Here is a 19,676-nt window from a genome sequence, read left to right on the forward strand (position 1 = left end):
AAGACATTCAACCGGACCCTCAAAGGCATGATTATGGGTCTTGAGGAACCCAAGAGGCATAAGTGGGACATCCTCTTGCAATGCCTTCTCTTTTCTTACAGAGAGGTGCCACAGAAGTCCTTTGGGCTCAGCCCCTTTGAACTACTCTATGGTCACCCTGTAAGAGGACCTCTGAGTTTGGTAAAAGAAGGCTGAGGGAGAGAGCTCCCAGAAAACCTCCCTAGGATATATATAGTTACATGCTGGCCTTCAGACACCAAACCCGGCATTTCAGGCAACTCGCCCAGGCGAATCTGGAAGCCAGCCGGGAAGAGATGAAGCAGTGGTACGATCAGAATGCCACTCTGATTGAGCTTCAGCCTGGTCAGAAAGTTTGGGTCATGGCCCCTGTGGGCTCCAGGATAAGTGGACCGAACCATTTGAGGTGGTGGAGCGCGAGTGTGATATCACCTACTTGGTGGACTTGGGGTCTCCAAGGAACCCTTTGCGGGTTCTGCATGTCAACAGCCTGAAGCCCCACTTAGAAAGGTCCGAAGTGGGCATGCTCCTAGCGACAGATGATGGAATGGAGAAGTAGATTGAGCCTCTTCCTGACCTGCTGTCTGCAACAGAGCAAGATGAGTCAGTGGATGGTGTAAACCTCTCTTCCACCCTGATTCCTGAGCAGCAGAATGACTGTCGCCATTGCTGGGATGGTTTTCTGATATGTTCTCCCTGATTCCAAGTGTCTCTGATTGGTGTGTCCTTGATGTAGACACTGGGGACGGTCCTCTTCTTAAGCACGAAACTTACAGAGTGACTGACAGGGCGAGAGCTTGCATCAATGAGGAGGTCTATAAGATGCTTGTATTAGGGGTGATTGAGTCCCCCAACAGTCCTTGGGCCAGCCCATTGGTCTTGTTCCCAACGGCTGCTGCACCAGGTGCCACGCCAGAACTCCGATTCTGTGTGGACTACCGAGGGCTTAATTCAGTCACCAGGACGGACGTGCACCTCATCCCCAGAGCTGATAAGCTCATTGATCGGTTATGGGCTGCCCGGTACCTCGTCTGGGTACTGGCAGATCGCCTTAACTGATGGAGCAAGAGAGAGGTCAGCCTTCTCCACAGCAGATGGGCACTACCAATTCCGGGTTATGCCTTTTGGGATGAAGAATGCCCCTGCTACCTTTCTGAGGTTGGTCAACCAGGTGTTGGCCGGACTGGAAGATTTCAGTGCCGGCTACCTGGATGACATTACAGTGTTCAGTGCCAGTTGGGAAGAGCATCTGCGCCACCTCTGGGAAGTGTTGATGGTGCTGCCAAGAGCAGGCCTCATGATCAAGGCGAGTAAGTGCCAGATCGGGCAGGGTTCTGTGGTGTACTTGGGACACCAGGTTGGGAGCAGCCAGGTGGTGCCCCTACATCCCAAGATTGAGACCATCCTGACTTGGGAACCCCCCCAAGACCCACAGAAGTAAAAGCCTTTTTGAGACTCACCGGGTACTACAGGAGGTTTGTTAAGGGGTGTGACAGCATTGTTCAACCCTTGACAGAGCTGACTTCCAGGACGCAGCCCAAAAAAGTGAACTGGGCTGACACCTGTCGGAAAGCTTTTGATGCCCTGAAGACTGCCATGTGCCCAGCACCTGTGCTCCTGGCACCCAACTTTTCAAAAGAGTTTATTGTCCAAACAGACGCTTCGGGCATGTTGTGGGGGCTGCTCTTTCACAGATAAATGAGGAGCGCCTAGACCAACCTGTAGCCTTCATCAGACGGAGGTTACTTCCACGGGAACAGAGGTGGAGTGCAATTGAGCGTGAGGCATTTACTGTGGTCTGGGCACTGAAGAAGTTAAGATCATACTTGTTTGGGACTCATTTCCGGGATCAGACAGCCCACAGGCTCCTCAGATGGTTGATGCAGATTAGGGATGAGAACCCAAAGCTATTGAGGTGGTCCATTTCCCTACAGGGGATGGACTTCATGGTAGAACACTGCCCTAGTACAGAACACGCTATACATATAACAACAAACAGAGACAACATGTACCAATTTTTATTGATACCTTCTATAATGTTTTACAAAAAGTATTGTACAAACAGATGCCCTTATGTGTACCTTATAAGTTCTGTTATACGTTTCTATGCGTTTTCTGGTGCCTTGCAGGGCACAGCCACATGCAGCATCTGCCTATTATTTCTTACCTACTTTTCGATTTAGTGTCTAATATATGCCTTTATCCGTGTTCGTGGTGCTTTTACTTTATACATTTCGTACTATTTTTATGGTATACAAATAAACATTATTGCTACTCTAGCTTATACTACATATAACATTTCACCAGCAAATATTCAATGCAAAAGGTATAATACACATACTTACTCCACAGATACATACAAAACTGTAGTTAGCTAACACATTCAGTACACAAAACACAAACAAATGCAGCAAAATATAAACATGCCAAAATCTCTAACTCAAACGAATGCGAGACCTGTTGCATTGCAAATGCTTGTTCTCTTTGTCCTGGTATGTATTATTTCTTAAAATATTCCTGTATAATTTTCCCTGTGTATGTGTGTGTATATATGTGTGTGTATGTGATCTGAATATAATATATATATATATATATATATATATATATATATATATATATATATATATATATATATATGTGTATTTCATTATATAAGTACAGATATATATGAGAATGTATATTTTGTTACTCTCTTTGTTGTGCAAATGTCTAACTTGTTACCCACCATCCTCAAAGGGTACTTAGACTACCACAATGTTTACCTGCTAAAACTGTGTGCTATTCTGGTTCAAGCAAGTGAATGTAGAAAGATCCAATACTGGAGAAGGAAATGAGTTACCTGTAACTATGTTTCTCCAGTATTGGTATATGTATATTTCATAGATTTGCATGCGACCCACCCTCCTCCCTGTAGAGGCATCCCTTATTTTTACTCTTGTCACACTTTGGCTTGAAAATCTCAGGGTGCTGTCGCCTGATTATTTATAGTTCAATTTTGGTCCTTTTTACAAATCGAAAGGGCGAGGCTATTGCATTTGTGTTATTGTTGCATTCTGGACTATGGTTATAGCATTTACTGCTTTCTTAAAGATACTGTGGGACTCCCACAGCGATGACTGGGATGATTCAAGCATGTGAATCTGAGAGATATCAATACTGGAGAACAGTAGTATCTGAAAGAGACACTTTAGTGATAGATTCTTTACATTAAAATATCCCCAGGCGTCAGATTGGATCCGGAAACTTTTCCGTAGCAATACCCCTGCGCGTTGGTAGGCGTCGTCCGTGTCCGGTGTCGTTAGCTCCGGAATGACGTCGCCGGAGTACTTAGACGTCGCCCTCGCGCGCTGACGTCAGTTCTTCTTTTTCCCGCGCCAGCTAGCGCAGATCCGGAGAAGCTCTACCTCTTAGTCACTTTTTGACTAAACTTTTTTGATCTTTTGATCTGTTTTTTCCCCCGAGTCGTTCGACTCCTACGGTGCCGGTAGGGATGCTCGGGTTCAAACCCTGCTCCAAGTGTAGCCGATTGATGTCGGTTACCGACCCCCATCGGCGGTGTCTTCAATGTATAGGCCTCGACCATGATGACCAAACCTGCTCCGACTGCCGGGCCCTGACGTCCAAGGCTAGGCTTGAGCTTCGGCAGTCGGCCCTGCGCAATTCGAAGTACCGGTCCCACAGGAGGTCGAGGGACCAGTCGCGGGGTCGGAGCCCTCGTAGCTCCGAGAGTCGGCATCGGTCTTCGGGATCAAGATCCTCAGGTAAAAGGCATGAGAGGTCGGAAAGGCTTCATCGCTCTTCCGACCCACCCCGACGCTCGCGTGACGCGGCCGGGGGTTCGGGTGACACCACCCACGTGGCTCCGACGGAGTCGCAGGCGCCACATCCTGCCCCATACCTTCCGGTCCCTGGGTACGATGCAACGCCTGAGTAGGTCGAGCGGTACCTCATGGCCATGAGGTCACTCCCCCTTCCGCCGGGTTCCGCGGCGCCGTCGGGCCCAGCGGTCCCGGCTGGGGGGGCCTAGCGGGTCGGGTGCTTCGGCCCGGCGACTTCGGTCCCGGCGCCGCAGGCCCCCACTGGGTCCACTGCCGGATCCGGGCCGTCGCCGCTTGACCTCACGACCTCACTGACGCCGGCCCCTAGGGTGTCACCCCTGGCGACGCCGTCCCCAATCCTACCCTCGATTTGGTTCCGGCGCAGCTGGGCGCCGCTCTTGACATCATTTGGAGATTTTTATTTCCACTAACCGGCCCCATCCTTTGAACCTGAATTTCAGGTGATGGGTGACGAGGGAGATTGGGAGGGGTCTGTGGACCCTCTGGCACAGGAGTGCCAGTCTCAACAGGACTGGACATGTGAGCTTGGGGATGCCAGTGGACTGGACACTTCGCCATACAATGGTTTTGTCTCCCCTCCAACCGTGGCTATGGAGGAGGGGGCAGCCTACAGTGTAGTGTTGAGGCGTGTGGCCAAGGCCTTTGAATCTGGAGCTCCCCGTCGCAGCCGTGAGAACTAATCTCCTCACTGATGTCCTTAAACCGCACTCAAACTCGGCTGAGCCTCTGCTGCTGTTTAATGAGGCCTTGCGTGACGTTCTTTAGGGTACCTGGTCCAGGCCCGCCTGTGGATAGGAATGTGGCCAGACGCTACCGCCCGGCTCCGGGTGACCCTTGCTTCTTGTCCACCCTCCCCACCCCTGAGAGCCTGGTTATCCAGGCCTCCACTTCCCAGATCGCATTCCCGACGGCTCCGCCCGATCGGGAATCCAAGAGGTATGAACAGTTCGGTAAGAAGGTGTTCTCGTCTCTGAGTTTGGGACTGCGGTCAGTCAATACCGCATGCTTCTTGGGCCGCTACACCCACACTCTGTGGGACACGGTCGCGGACGTGCTACCACAATGTCCGGAGGAGGGCCGGCCTAAACTCGCCCAAGCCCTTGCGGAGGGTCGAGATGCGGCACGCTACTCCATCCGGTGTGGGCTGGATACCACGGACTCACTGGGAAGAGCGATGGCAACGACGGTGGCTGTTCGACGCCACTCCTGGTTGAGGACCGCCAACTTTTCGGCTGATGTCCAGGCCACCCTTGTGGACATGCAGTTTGATGGCCGTCGCCTCTTTGGCGACAAGGCAGACCATGCGCTTGAGCGTTTTAAGGACTCCAGGGCTACGGCCAACTCCTTGAGCCTCTCAGCCCCACGCCAGTAAACAGGTGCCTTTTGCTCTTTTCGTGGCCAAGGAAGGGACGCTCCCACACGTGCTGCCAGCCACGCGCCGCAGACTAATACACAGCGCGGTGGTGGCTGTGGAAACCGCCGTGGCGGCGGTCGGAGACGACGGCGAGGCCAGTCCACACCTTCTCCTGCAGCATCCGTCTCCCTCCTAGTCCGCGCTTCCAGACACATGTGACACCAGTGAAGTGCAGGGTTCGCCATCACCACTTCCTCTGGCGCACTGTCACGTCGGACGTGTGGGTGCTGCAAATCGTCTAGAGGGGCTACTCCCTCCCCTTAGAGACAACCCCTCCAGCCATGCCACCGCAATACCACCCTGTGTCGGGGAATCATTTGCAATTTCTGCAAGAGGAAGTTACGGCCCTCTTGGCCAAGGGGGCCATCGAGCGCGTTCCTGGGCCAGAAGTAGGGTGTGGTTGTTACTCCCACTACTTTCTGGTACCCAAGAAGGGCAAAGGGGGCCTACGCCCTATCTTGGACCTACGGAACGTCAACGGCTTCCTCCGGAAGGAGAAGTTCAAAATGCTGACACTGGCTCAGGTCTTAGCTGCCCTGGACCCAGGAGACTGGATGGTAGCGTTGGACTAGCAGGACGCTTATTTCTACATCTCTGTCCTGCAGGCCCACCGGCGCTACCTGCGGTTCACGGTAGGCCGCAAGCACTTTGTGTACCGTGCTCCCTTTCTGCCTTACCAGCGCCCCACGGGTGTTCCCGAAGGTGATGGCTGTGGTCGCAGCTCATCTGCGCAGGTTAGGGGTTTCAGTCTTCCCCTACCTCGACGACTGGTTGTTGATGGCGGGCTCGCCCAAGACAGTAGTCAGCCACCTCCAGACAACGGCAGACCTCCTGCACCAGCTGGGGTTTTCCATCAATGTGCCGAAGTCACACCTGTGCCCCTCTCAGAAGCTCCTTTTCATCGGAGCGGTTCTCGACTTGGCGCAGTTTCGGGTTTATCCTACCGAACAGCGGGTCCGGGATATTCAGGCTCGGATTACAATCTTTCAGCCTTTATCCCAGGTCTTGATCAGGTTGACGCTGCAGCTTTTGGGGCTGATGGCCTCCTGTATCCTTCTGGTGCATCACGCCAGGTGGCGGATGCGGGCTCTGCAGTGGGACCTGAAGTTTCAGTGGGCCCAGCATCAGGGCAACCTGTCAGACCATGTCATGATCTCGGAGGGCACTGCCAGACAGCTGCAGTGGTGGCTCACAGGCTGCGATTGGGTCAGCGGCAGATCCCTCTCCCTTCCCCAACCGGAGCACGTAGTTGTGACGAACGCGTCCCTCCAGGGCTAGGGAGGCCACATGGGAGAGGCGGGGTTTAGAGGCCTCTGGTCTCCGGCGGAGTCCCAGCTCCCTATCAACCTTCTGGAGCTGAGGGCGATTCGTCTAGCACTGAAGGCATTCCTCCCCTCTGGCCGGGGGAGTGTAGTGCAGGTGTTCACGGACAACACCACGGCCATGTGGTACTGAAACAAACCGGGCGGGGTGGTGTGGTGGACCCTATGCCAGGAAGGAGGCTCTGCACCTCTGGCAATGGCTGGAACGTCAGGGCGTAACCCTGGTGGTTCAACACCTGGCAGGTTCTCTGAACGCCAGGGCAGACGAGCTCAGCCGAAGGTGCATGATGGATCACGAATGGCGTCTGAACTCAGACGTGGCGCAAGGCCTCTTTCCTTGGTTAGATCTATTCGCCACCGAAGAGAACGCGCAATGTCATCAGTTCTGCGCGTTGGAATTTCCAAGGCGGCACTCGCTCGGGGACGCTTTTCGTCGCGAGTGGAGTTGCGGTCTGTTGTATGCCTTTCCGCCTATACAACTTCTGCCCAGAGTGCTGAAGAAAATCAAGCGCGATCGGACCCAAGTCATCCTTGTGGCTCCGGACTGGGCGCGAAGGTACTGGTATCCCGATCTACTCAGTATGTCAGTCGATCCCCCGGTTCGTCTGCCTCTTCAGGAGGACCTTCTGTCGCAACAGCAGGGGACGGTCCTCCACCCGAACCTGTCCAGTCTCCACCTCCATGCTTGGAGATTGAGCGGCGACAGTTGAGGCATTTTGACTTGCCTCCTGAAGTCTGTAATGTCATTCTGGCAGCCAGGCATCCCTCCACAAATTCGGTATACGCCTGCAGGTGGAACAGATTTGTGGCATGGTGCACAGCAAAGGCTGTGGATCCTCTCAATGCCCCTCTTTCTGAGGTTCTCCTCTTCCTTCTTTCTCTTGCCCTGATCAGCCTTCTTTGTTCTAGTCCCCTACAGATTCTTAAAGGGCATCACCCATATGTTCCCTCCTGTTCCTTTCGTAATGCCCCAGTGGGACTTGAACCTGGTTCTAACTTACTTGATGTGCGCTCCCTTTGAGGCGCTTCATAACTGCCCTTTATGTCTTCTTACACTTAAGACTGCTTTCCCGGTTGCCATCACCTCTGCCAGGAGAGTGAGTGAGTGAGCTCCAGGCTCTTTCCTGTAAACCTCCCTTCCTTTCTGTCCATCTGGACAAGGTTGTGATGCGTACAAAACCCTCTTTCCTGCCCAAGGTAGTCACAGCCTTCCACATCGGGCAGTCCATCACCTTGCCCACCTTCTTTCTGCCTCCGCATCCCTCGAAAGACGGAGAGTGTCTCCACCGTCTGGACCCAAAATGTGCGCTCTCTTACTATCTGGATCGCACAGGCCAGTTCCGGGTGGATGACCAACTCTTTGTTGGTTACGTGCACGCTAAGAAAGGACGGGCAGTGCACATGCGGACCATCTCTCGGTGGATCGTGTTGTGCATTTAAGTGTATTACTCCTTGGCTAAGAAGGAACCTCCTGTTGGGCTGAGGAATCACTCCTCTCAGGCCACTGCGACTACTACTGCCCTGGGCTGGGGAGTCCCCTTGCAGGACATTTGTCAGGCAGCTTCGTGGGCCTCGCTGCACATGTTCGCGAGACACTACTGCCTGGACAGCCAAGTCTGGAGGGATGGCTTCTTTGGCCGTTCCGTCCTCCAGGACTTTCTGGTGTGATTATTGGTTCGCAGACCCACCACCGGGGTTGGTATTGCTGGGGTATCTATTCTAAGGTAAAGAATCTATCACTAACGTGTCTCTTTCAGATGCACAAGTTACTACTTGTGTAACTTTATATCTGTAAGAGACATTAGTTAGTGATAGATTCCTTACCGACCCACCCATCCTCCCCGTTTTGCGAACAGATATCTAGGGTTAAGGTCATCCCCTTTCAGGGCCCTAGTTTCATGGCACCAGTGTTGGTTCTCTCATGGCTCTGCGTATCTGGCGCGGAAAAGCTGTGTATTAGAACTGACGTCAGCGCGCGAGGCCGGCGTCTAAGTACTCGGTCATTCCGGCGCTAACGACCCCAACGGACGCGGAGCCGCGGACCGACGTGCAGGGGTATTGCTACGCAAAAGTTCCCGGATCCAGTCTGACGCCTGGGGATATTCTAAGGCAAGGAATCTATCACTAACTAATGTCTCTTACAGATATATCGTTACACAAGTAGTAACTTGTGCTATAGGTAAATAACATTTTTTTCTTGGGCTGCAGAGCACTTTCTTGCTCTCCTTCCTGCCTTATAGCAGTGGGTCTCATCTGCTTCATCTACTTCAGGTAGACACGAGGTAGTTCTAAGCATGGATTTGATCCAGTCAGTTCGTAGACCCTCCTCTAGGGTTTATTTTGCTTTGGCCTCTAATTCAAAGGTACAGAATCTTCGGCTAGATGTCTCTATCAGATGAGCACTTTTCTTACCTTTTGTAATGCCTTATCTGGTAGAGACAGGATCTAGCTGCAGACTCCTTACCGACCCTCCCATCTTCCTTGTTCTGTGAACTTCTTTATTTGTACCTTCTATGTCTTATTTCACTTTTGGGGATATTCCTCCTGCTTCCTATTAGGCTACTCCTCCTTGCAGCTACATCTGTATTTACAGAGATATATAGCTCTTGATCAGTACACTATCCATAGCCAGGTTCTGTAAGTAGCTCCATGTTTTTGACATTGAAATTAGTCACCGAAGAAACGAATGTCAGCGCGTCTGGAAAGGGCATATATGGACTCCACCAACGTCACATTTCCTGGTTGACGTCACTTAGTCTCCCCTCGATGCCCACTAGAGATGCGCAGAGGTACTGCTATGATTTTGTTTTCCGTCCAGTCTGGCACCTGTTAGGGAGAATTCAATGGTGAGGAATCTACAGCTAGATCCTGTCTCTACCAGATAAGGAGTTCCGAAGGTAAGTAACTTGTTCTTTTAGTTAAAAGTCTAAAACACATGGATTTGCAAGTAAATGTGTATTATTTTACTGGCACTAGAGAAATGAGTGGTTAACCCTAATGTATATCTTTTACTTTTAGCCATATGTATGTTTTAAATTTTAATATTTTTATCCTAGATGTTAAACCAGTCAATAAACAGTGGACCTCTGAAGCTACTGCGAAGCTGCAGATGTGTGTGTCTGGGATCAAGCTTCAGGCCCTTCCTCTTTGTATAACTGAAGATGGTGTCGGAGTGGAACTGATAGACCACAATCAACAACCTCCACAGATTATCAGTCATGTTCTTGTTAGTCAACATTTGGCACTAAAGAATACTAACAAAGCAGACAATCTGCCAATAAGAGAATCAAGTATTGTAGGTGACAAGAGCCAAGAAAGAGTACTAAATGATAATTGTGATATGCCACGTCTCATAGAACAAGCAAATAAAATTCCTAAATTGACAGAGGCAGAACTGGAAAGTCATTTTGACTCGACACAAATGAGACAACAGGAAATTCAATTTGACAACATGCCTGGTAAGGGACAAGACATATATCACATATCACCAACAAGAGTACAAATAGGGAAAGTGGAACAAGGTACTAAAGCAGATGTGCCTCCTGCTGGACAAATGCCAGAAGAAAGAGAAGCAAGCAGTAATTTGGACATGCTCTCCAGGAAAGAATCAGACAATGGAAGTTACATGCCACCTAACAAGAAACAGTACAATAAATGTGCCATTGAACTACAGTCTGCTTCCACCGTTGACAAATTACCAAGTGAAAAGGTTGCTTGTAAAATGAATTGTGATGCTAAAAAAGATGTTTCTGAAAAAGGTAAGTCCTAAAAATATTTGTTCTGCGCGCCTGCAGTTGGATTTTGACACTTAATGTATGTTTTCGGTATTTCAGTTAACCTCTGCTTTCTTTGTCAAGGTAGGTGGATACTTAAGCTGAAATTGAAACCTTTTAAAAATGATGCCAGTTCTTATGACATTTTTCATAGTATTTCTCAGTTATGCAGGAACTAAGATGGTGCTCTGCTAAATGAGTCAACAGAATTGCACGATTTGTAAATATTTGTCCTAACAGGGAGTTTGTGCTGGCTCCTCTTCTATTTAATATATTTTTGACGAATGAGCACTTTGGCAAATATAATAGTTTCCTTTTGTACTGTTAGTTTAATCCTGGTTTGTTGATATATATTAAGGACACAGTGTTATTTGATAGAGACTGTGGCTTGGCTAAAATGCCTGCTTCAGTGGTAAGACCAACACTGTGTTGCTAATAAAGTTCGAGTTAATGTTGATAATACAAATTAAATTTGTTCAGGTTGTGTAAGCTTGGCTAGGCATCAGATAGAAACCTGGTTCATACATGTTTAGATTACATAGAGACTGTGCCCAATCCATATAAAAACTTTTTTCAATGGATATTCTTTCTCATCTTGAACTTTTTCTATTACTCAGGTTGGATCCAAAATGTTTAATTCTCAGTCACAGACATGATACTACAGTGGAGTCAACCGAGGTCTGTGAGTCACCAACATGAGAGATCAAGCAGCCCAATCAACATGCCAACTAGTTTAGGTTACTTCAGTTTCTTAATTTCTGTGTTTCAAATGTGTTGTGCTCTAGAGCCTGTAGGAAGCTGGCTTAGTATATGATGCACACTTAAGTGAAGCACCTTGCACTAATCCAGACAACCCTTATGGTGAATTTAGTGGTCTTAGACAACCATAGAAAGCTCTCTAAGTGGTAGCTGTGGAGAGCAGCCTTTAGGCTTATCCAGAAGGAGTGTAAAGCAGCTGGTTTTACCAAAACGAATCCTATACTGTAGGTTAAGTGAAAAAGAACCACACAGTGAGGTTATAAAAAAAGGTATATTATACACACTCACTAACACATTGGTATATCTTCTACCCGTAGATATCAACACAGTACACACAATACTTCAAATGTAAACAGGTAAGTAAGCACAAATACACAGTGGTCTCCAGTGGGAGACCAAACCATATAATAAAGAAGTGGGGTGCGATCTGCGATCAAAGTTGGGACTTGGACCAGAAGACTCAGAAGAGCTGAGGACACAAGAACCATCTGAGGTAAGTACCTAGGAATCCCACGGAGGCTGTGTTAGAGGGAGATTTATTGCAGGGCAGGAGGGGTCAGGGGCTGGGGCGCAACGGCTCAGAAGCCTGCGCTGGGAAGATCGTGAGAGAGACCTAGGGAGAAAAGAGCACCTTAATTTGTACCCGGTTGTGCAGGAACCCTTGCTCTAAAAATAGAGAAAAACAGATATATGAGCCTTGGAAACTGAGGCTGAAAGTTTAACAGGTTTATTATGAAGGTGCAACTTCTAAAAAATACATTCACAGCATGAGAAATCACATAAATTCTTAGTCCAGCGCTCCTCATTCACTGTAAGTCGCATAGACCACTTTGATTATACTAAATGCAGCTTCCTGATTGAGAGTGAGTCTATACTTAGAAGCACATATAGGCTTTGAGGTAGATTACTTACAAAAGGTGAAGTACACTTCATTAAGATTACTCATAGAATACAAAGTACATATTATTGGAACACTCAAAGTTCTATATAAGTGAGATGTCCTGCAATCACAATAGAATAGCATGAAATGTGATTAAAGTTGACACAAGTTAAAAAGAACATTTGAAGATATAGATTTTCTTATTAAAAAGCAGCTAAAATACAATGCCGGTAATATATATATATATATATATATATATATATATATATATATACACAAAGTACAAAACACTTAAACAAGGGCCCTTGGAGACAACACGCTGCCTGAATACCTACAAACAGACGAGGAGTTGTCTGAAGATATTCCTGCGAACCTCCTTTTTATATTGTTCAGGGCGTGAGAAGCCTATGTCGTGTCATCTCACGCCACCTCGTACCACATACCCTTCCTTCGTCACCCTCAGCCTAGCCTGTACCTTTCCCATCCATACGTTCAAATGTAGCCCCTTTCCTGTAAATGCGACACGTACACTTGTCTAGACTAAAGGTCGTGCCTTGTTGGCTGGAAGATTGTAATAAATTCTGCTTGGGCGGCAGAAAGGCAGAAGAGTGTTATTATTGCGCAAAATAATTCTATTTATGCGTGTATGTACCAGTCTGTAATGCTTGTCGCCACATTTATCACTCAAGCTTGGCGTAGCTGCGGCGGGAACTTCCCTTTTTCTCATGCACAGCCTTAGGTGGCGGTCCAGGGTGTGTTGAAAGAATAGTGGGGAAGTTGAACTTTAACGTTCGTGAACTTGGCGCACAGTTGGGTGGGGGCTTGAAACAGGAGTGCGGAGCCTCGCAGACAAGTGGAGCTGGGTGAAGCCTAGGTCAGACCTGCTTTCTGATTAAACTATGAGAAAATGGCAGCACTCTGGTCAACGTAACTGAGGCCTATAACTTTCAAGCAGCAGGGCCTACACAGGGGTTAATGCTGGCTAAGCGATGAGTGTCCCGGGATATTTATATAGTAAAATCTTCCCCTCTATCAGCTGTGTGCAGAGTGGAAACAAAGCCGCGTACTCAATACAGTCAATGGGAAATCGAGGTTGCAGTTTTCAAGACTCAGGACCCTTCCCAGTGGACCCTGAAGAAACCCAGTGGAAGTCAGAAGTTTGGCGAGTCGCCCCACCCATGGATACTCCAGGAACCAGGATACCTACCCCAGGGAAGCCGGTGCATAGCTGTGAAGTGTCGTCGGAAACCACCGTAGACAACAATGCAGGACTTCAGGAAAGATCCAGCTGGCGAAGGTGGAAGTGTCCGATGAAATCCAAGGGTGGGTTCAAGATGAGAGGTACCTGCAAGCAAAGGAGAAAGAGTCTATGCCACTCAGGAGTGACCAGGAGGCACGGAAGACTAATGCCCACTGATGTCGGAAATGCAGGAGAGCTGACGGTGCCCTTGAAGTTGCAGCTATGCGGCCCAGGCGACGCTCTGGAAGACAAGGAGCCATCCCACGTCCGATGTCAAGAACCAGGAGTTCAGTGTCTGGCAGGGTCACAAACAAGCCTTGGTAACAGCAACCAACGTAATCGTCGAAAAGGGTGCCATGTCGGAAACAGCAAGGCCAAGTGACTAACCATGTGCAGGTAAGTTAGAGAAGGCCCTGGGCAAGCAGGGGAGCCCACTGGAACCTAAGAACCTTGAGAGGACCCAGAGGCCGGAGGCGCATGAGTCGCAAGAGGACCTAGAGTAGCTCACTAAAGGATGAAGGCCCACGGCACAAAGGATGCGATGCAGGCGAAGAACTTGACCGCAAATCCTGCTTCAAGCTTGAGCTTCTTGTAGCCTGAAGATCTCTGGAGGACAGTGTGAGAAGTTGGCCTGATATGAGATGTCCACTATTCTAGTGGGCACCCTGTATCATTCCAAACAACCCTTATGGTGATGGTTGTAAAGTCAACCTTATAGACCAGCTATCCTAGTGGTAGTATGGACAAAGCAGTCTTAAGCTAATACTTCAGAGAGCATGTAGGCCAATTGTTTTACCAATAATAACCCCTTGAATAGCAAATGAAAGGACACCACACAAGGTATATATTAAATATATATGTGTTTATTACTAACACAACCCCTCTGCACTCTTTATGAGGTCAGAGTTCGAGATACAGCACAAGTTACTCAATAAGCATACTATAAGTTGCACAAATACAATTCTGCCCTAGGGGCCTCACGAACCATATACTAAGTAAGTGGTATAAGAACCACTTTAGGACAGGTAAATAGGCCTAGGACCTAGGGAATCGCGGGGACTACACTGAACAACCACAGGTTAGGAAGTAGGAGTCTCACAGTATGTGTTTGCAGTGTCTAAACACACACGCGGTTTCTCATAGACTCTCAATGGGAAAGTAAAGTTAACAAAGTAGTTGATTTCAGACACTTCCGGATGGACTACGGGAAAACCCAGTTAAAGTAGGACACTGGGATAGTTATTTCCCACGGGAGCACCGGAGTACTCGAGTTACCTCACCCAGGGAAGCCGGGTGCATAGGTGCTCTTTCGTGTCGTGTTTTGTCGTCGAATCCTATGAAGAACTGCACAAAGATGCTGCAGGCGACCAGGAGGAAGATGTCCGGTGGGTTTCCAAGGGTGGATTGAAGCAGTGAAGGACCTGAAAGCAGAGGGGACAGAATCTGGGTCACTAGCCAGTGACCAGGAAGGAACCAGGCGATGACGAGATGCAAACAGGTGAAGTGAAGCTTGTCTCTGCAGCCACGTGGACCAGGAGGTGTCAACGACGACCAGGAGCTGGATACGGACTGCCCCACGAAGGATCTCGCTGTTGACGTTGTCGGCTTCCGGATTGGAGTCAACAAGCCTTGGCAAAGCAACCCACGCAGGAAGGGAAGATCGGCTTCTGTTCAGACCAGCAAGGTCTGGGGAGCTTTCCCTTTTCAGGAAAGCAGGAGCAAGCCCGGAGCAACCGGGCAAGTGGTGTTCCGTAAAGATGTCTTCAGGAGGGCCTTTAGCCAGCAGGCTAGCAACCGCGAAGACGCGTCGAGAGGAAATGCGAGAGCAGGCCCCACGCGGCACTCGTGGAGTGTGGAGGGGTGAGCTTCGGTGCACTTACAACTCGGGGTTGGGGCTTCTCAAGTCCCAATGCACAACTTCGAGGACGCCTCAGAAGCTGCACAGTTAGCAAAAAGCAGGTACTGCAGGTAGTCTGGTCCCACGTCTCTCATGTCCGCCACAGGGGCTCAGCTTTGCTGTGGATGTGGGTGGGGGTCAGAGAAGTCTGGAAGTCCAGAGGCTGCGTCGCTAAGTCTTCGGGCTCCAGCGGGAGCGTTCGACAAAGCAAACCGTCAAGTCACTGATGGTGCCTGTTTGCACAGGGTTCTCTCTCCTTGACCACAAGGGAGATTCTTCAGTCTTCTAGTTGCAGTAGCATGTCGAAGGTCCAGAGTTTCGTTTCAGAGTTTCAGTTCAGGATAATCTAAAGTCTCTAGACTCAGCTCCTAGCTTATACCAATCTAAAGGGCTGGATTACCTGCTATGTCCCTCCTATTGGTGGAACCTGGGAAGGGGGTAGTTACACCCCTTTCCCTTGGTCCAGTTTCGCGCCAGAGCTGGGGCTGGAGTGCCCCAGCAACTGGTTTGAACGGGACTATGCATGGAGCACCTTGTGTGCCCCACGCAGTGTTTTATTTCATTCAACCCACCCTGCCCCAATACACTATGGCCTGTCTGGGGAGGTGCTAGCACCTCCCAAGGCAGGAAACCTATTGTCCAGGCCTCCCTCGCTGGAAAGGCTCCCAGCTGCAGGAGGTCAGACTTGTGTCTGTGGTAGCAGCATCCATTTTGTGATGCTGAGGCTCTGTTTTACTTTAACCGGGTACAGCTACAACTACATGTCTTCTCCCTCTAGAAGGGTGGAATGCTACTCCAGCCGCCAGGACTGGCGGGGGAGGGGGGGGGGGGGGTAGGGTAGTATTTCAAAGCGTATGACATCTTGCAGAAAATGTTTTGATAAAACCAAACCAAAGTAAGCATTAACCGCAAGGATTATAATGCACTTAAAAGTATTTGGTATGGCTATATCCTAGAACAGCTATAAGGACATGGTTCCGAAAGCTGCAGACCGGCTCAGCTCATGCTAGAGCACCATCTCACATAAATCCAAGCACTCTGCCTTCAGGATTGTCAAGGTATGCCATAGGAGTGACTTATAGGAATTTATGTGTCTATATGTAATGGTAGGTATATGGATACTATACCTAAGCAATGGGTGATTACACGACCTTGCCCCAGTTGAGTGATCAGCCAGTTGTGTCAATGTGGATGGTCAGCCAGGGGTGGCATAATACATGCTGCAGCCCCTGGTAGGCCTTGGATGCACCTTTGCCCTGGGTACCTATGGTACACTATACAGGGGCTCATAAGGTGACCCAATATCCAATTGGAGATGTACCTAAAGTACATGGAGTCCATTTTACAGTGAGAGCAGATAGCCTGGATCCCTGATTAGCAGGATCCCAGGACAACTAAGTCGAAAACCAGCTAAACACGAGGCAAAAAGCTGGGGTAACCATATAGTCCGATATCCACCTTCCTACAGACAGTCAACAAGCCTTGGCAACAGCAGGTCGAGGCAGTGCACAGGAGTACTGCTCCAGCTGTTCCGACTAAAGAAACTGGCTTCAAACTTGCTATGGAGACAGTGCAGGCCTCAAAGGAGTTGCAGGACTACCACTTGTGTTGCTGAACCTTTCGAAGTCTGTATTAGCTCATGAACAGCAGACCAGTCAGCTGTGATGTTGTGCCTGCAAATGCAGTGCAGTGACACCACTCCAAGGGAAATTCCTTTGTGTGTCTTGGATGTCCACAGGCCTTATGAGGAACCTGTATGGAGCGCTGGCACAGATTGGCAGGACGACAATATCGGGAGCAGCAGTAGTATTTCCAGTTGCAGTCTCGGTTCGCAAAGCGGATACCAGCAAAGTCAAAAGGGCCCAGACGGTTGAAGTTGATGTGGTTACGGATCTGAATCTTGTCCCACGACGAATCTAGGGACCCACCCACAGGTAAGCCCTTAAGTACCCTAAGGAAAGGATTGGGACAGTTCAAGGGTCCCTCCCAGAGGAGGGGCTGGACAGTGGGAGGATACTCCCATGTCCTTTGTCCAGTTTTGCGCCAAAGCGGAAGCCAATTGCTCCCTGTACTGGTTTCAACTGGAGTATGCAATGAGGGCACCAAATGGTGATGGCCAGCCCCCCTACCCTGTCCCAATACACTAAGTCCTGTCTGTCAGCTGGTCACAACTCTCCGTAAGAGGAAACCTATTGTCCTGCCTACCCCTGCTCGAGCTTGGCTCAGCAGCAGGAAGGCAGAATGGTATCTCTGTTCGGCAGTAGCCAGAGTTTGCTTTCCGGGGCTAGAAGACTGATATCTGAAAGAGACACGTTAGTGATAGATTTCTTAACTTAGAATATCCCTATGCGTCAGACTAGATCCAGAAAGCTTTTGTCAGCAGTACCCCTGGGCGTCGATAGGCATAGTCTTTTGGCTCCGCATGCGTTGTTGGCGTTGTATTTGCCGAGATGGCATCACTGGAGCTACTTGAGCGCGCCCACGCATGATGACGTCAGTTTTCTTTTTCCGCGCCAGCAAGCGCAGATCAGGAGAGAGCGGTACCCCGCCACTTGTTGACTGAGTAAATTGTTTGCTTTTTATTTGTAAGTACACTTACCTCTGGTGCATAGGGATGCCTGGTTTCAAGCTTTGCGAGACCTGTCCGCGCACGATATTGCTGACGGACCCGCACCGTGAGTGTCTCTTCTGCCTAGGGCGTGACCACGACACGGAGTCGTGTTCCCACTGCCGGGCCATGGCCCCGAAAACTTTGTGGGAGCGGTCTTGAAAGTGGCTGGAGGTCCGGGAGTCGCCAAAGCGTCGTTCCAGGCCCCGGTCGCCGTCCCGTGGGATGTCAAGGGCCCGGTCTCAGAGCAAGCACCATCATTCGAAGTCTTAGCACTCTGAGTCGGGTAATGAAAAGCACAAAAAGTCAAAGAAGCGCCGCCGCTCTTCGTCCTCCCTTAGCCGGTCGTGGGACACAGCTGAGGGGGCAGGTGGCACTGCCCCTGTGGCTCCAATGGATCCTGAGCAGTTAGCGTTGGCGTACCCTCCTTTCCCGCGTCCATCGGCGACTCCGGCCGAATTGCAAGAGTTCGTGTCTGCAATGGCACGTATCTTCGGCCCATGCTGCCCGTCGGATCGCCCACGGGCCCCACTGGTCCACGTTCCTCAATGTCGCCAGCTCTGGCCCAGACGTCATCGATGCCTAGAGGCCTCCATGGCTCCGGCCGTGGTTCCCCGTTCTTGCCGGTGTAACCCGTACGGCCCCCATCGTCATCGCCGGTGGACTTCTTTTCCGACGTCGGCACGGTGCCCTCCCGACGCCTATCCCTACGCTGATGGGGGTCTTGTACCCTTTTATTGACCCACGTCCTCATCCCCTTGTGGAGGAAGGAGAGGACTGGGAGGGGTTTGAAGACCCTCTCGCAGCACAGTGCGAGTCTGTCCCGACTGGGATGAGGAGGCGGAGGCTGGTGGCCCGGATTACACTCTGGCGCATGGTTCACCATCCCCTGCAGCTACTATGGAGGAGAGTGGTTCCTTTTCCACGGTGCTATGCAGGGCGGCCCGAGGCTCTTGGCCTCGAGCTCCCTACAGTGGCTGTCGGGACCAACTTACTGACTGAAGTGTTTCTGCCAGCTTCCTCCTCTACAGAACCGATGTTGCCGTTTAATGATGCACTCACTGATGTGCTTCTGGGCACTTGGTCTCGGCCCAACACAGAGGCCCCTGTGGACAAAGGTGTGGGCTGACACCATCACCTGGCCCCAGGCGACCCTGCCTTCCTCACCCAGCTCCCTACACCTGAGAGTTTGGTGGTTCAGACCTCAACGTCCCCCAATGCGTTTCCTTCTGCTCCACCAGACAAGGAATCAAAGAAATTGGAGCAGTTTGGCTAGAAGATTTATTCTTCTGCAAGTTCTGGACTGAGGTCTGTGAACACTGCCTGTCTCTTGGGCCGCTATTCCCATTCTATATGGGATGCGGTTGAGCAGGTGCTACCTCAGTGTCCAAAGCTGGCCCCGGACAGTTCTCTCCCGAGTTCTTATGGAGGGGAGAGAAGCGGGCAAATTCACTTTACGTTGTGGTCTTGATACAGCTGATTCTCTGGGTAGGGCGATTTCCACAATGATGGCGCTACGTCGTCCTGTATGTTTGAGGACGACTGGTTTTTCTGCAGATGTCCAGAATACTTTGATGGACATGCCCTTCGATGGCAATCGCCTCTTTGGTGATGAGGCAGATTTCACATTTGAGCGCTTCAAGGATCTCGGGCCACGGCCAAGTCCTTAGGCCTTTCGGACACACGTACTCCTTCCGCTTCTAATTTTCGTTCCTTTCGAAGCTCCAGAAGGGGCGTACAAACATGTTCATGTCAGAGCAAGCCTGCGCAGCAACAGTCCCAGCGCAGCAGCGGACGTGGAGCTTGCAGAGGCGGCTCACTGGGCCAGCATGCGGGTCAGTCCACCAACACCCCTGCTGCCAATGCCTCCACACCTCCAGTCCGGTGTTTCAGACCCACCAGACGCCAGTGGGGGGGCAGGATTCG

General features: G+C 50.2%; 1 protein-coding gene across 2 annotated transcripts in view; it reads left to right on the forward strand.

Moving 5' to 3' along the window:
- Positions 1-19,676, forward strand: part of TDRD1 (tudor domain containing 1) — a 1,954,313-nt gene that overhangs the window by 1,393,901 nt on the left and 540,736 nt on the right. For both annotated transcript variants that reach the window (XM_086922877.1, XM_086922878.1), the window contains exon 19: positions 9,650-10,351. In XM_086922877.1, the coding sequence (XP_086779003.1) occupies positions 9,650-10,351 (702 nt within the window). The remainder of the gene's footprint in view (positions 1-9,649; positions 10,352-19,676) is intronic.

This window comes from Lissotriton vulgaris, chromosome 5 (genome assembly GCF_964263255.1).
Source record: "Lissotriton vulgaris chromosome 5, aLisVul1.2, whole genome shotgun sequence".
NCBI classification, from domain to species: domain Eukaryota; kingdom Metazoa; phylum Chordata; class Amphibia; order Caudata; family Salamandridae; genus Lissotriton; species Lissotriton vulgaris.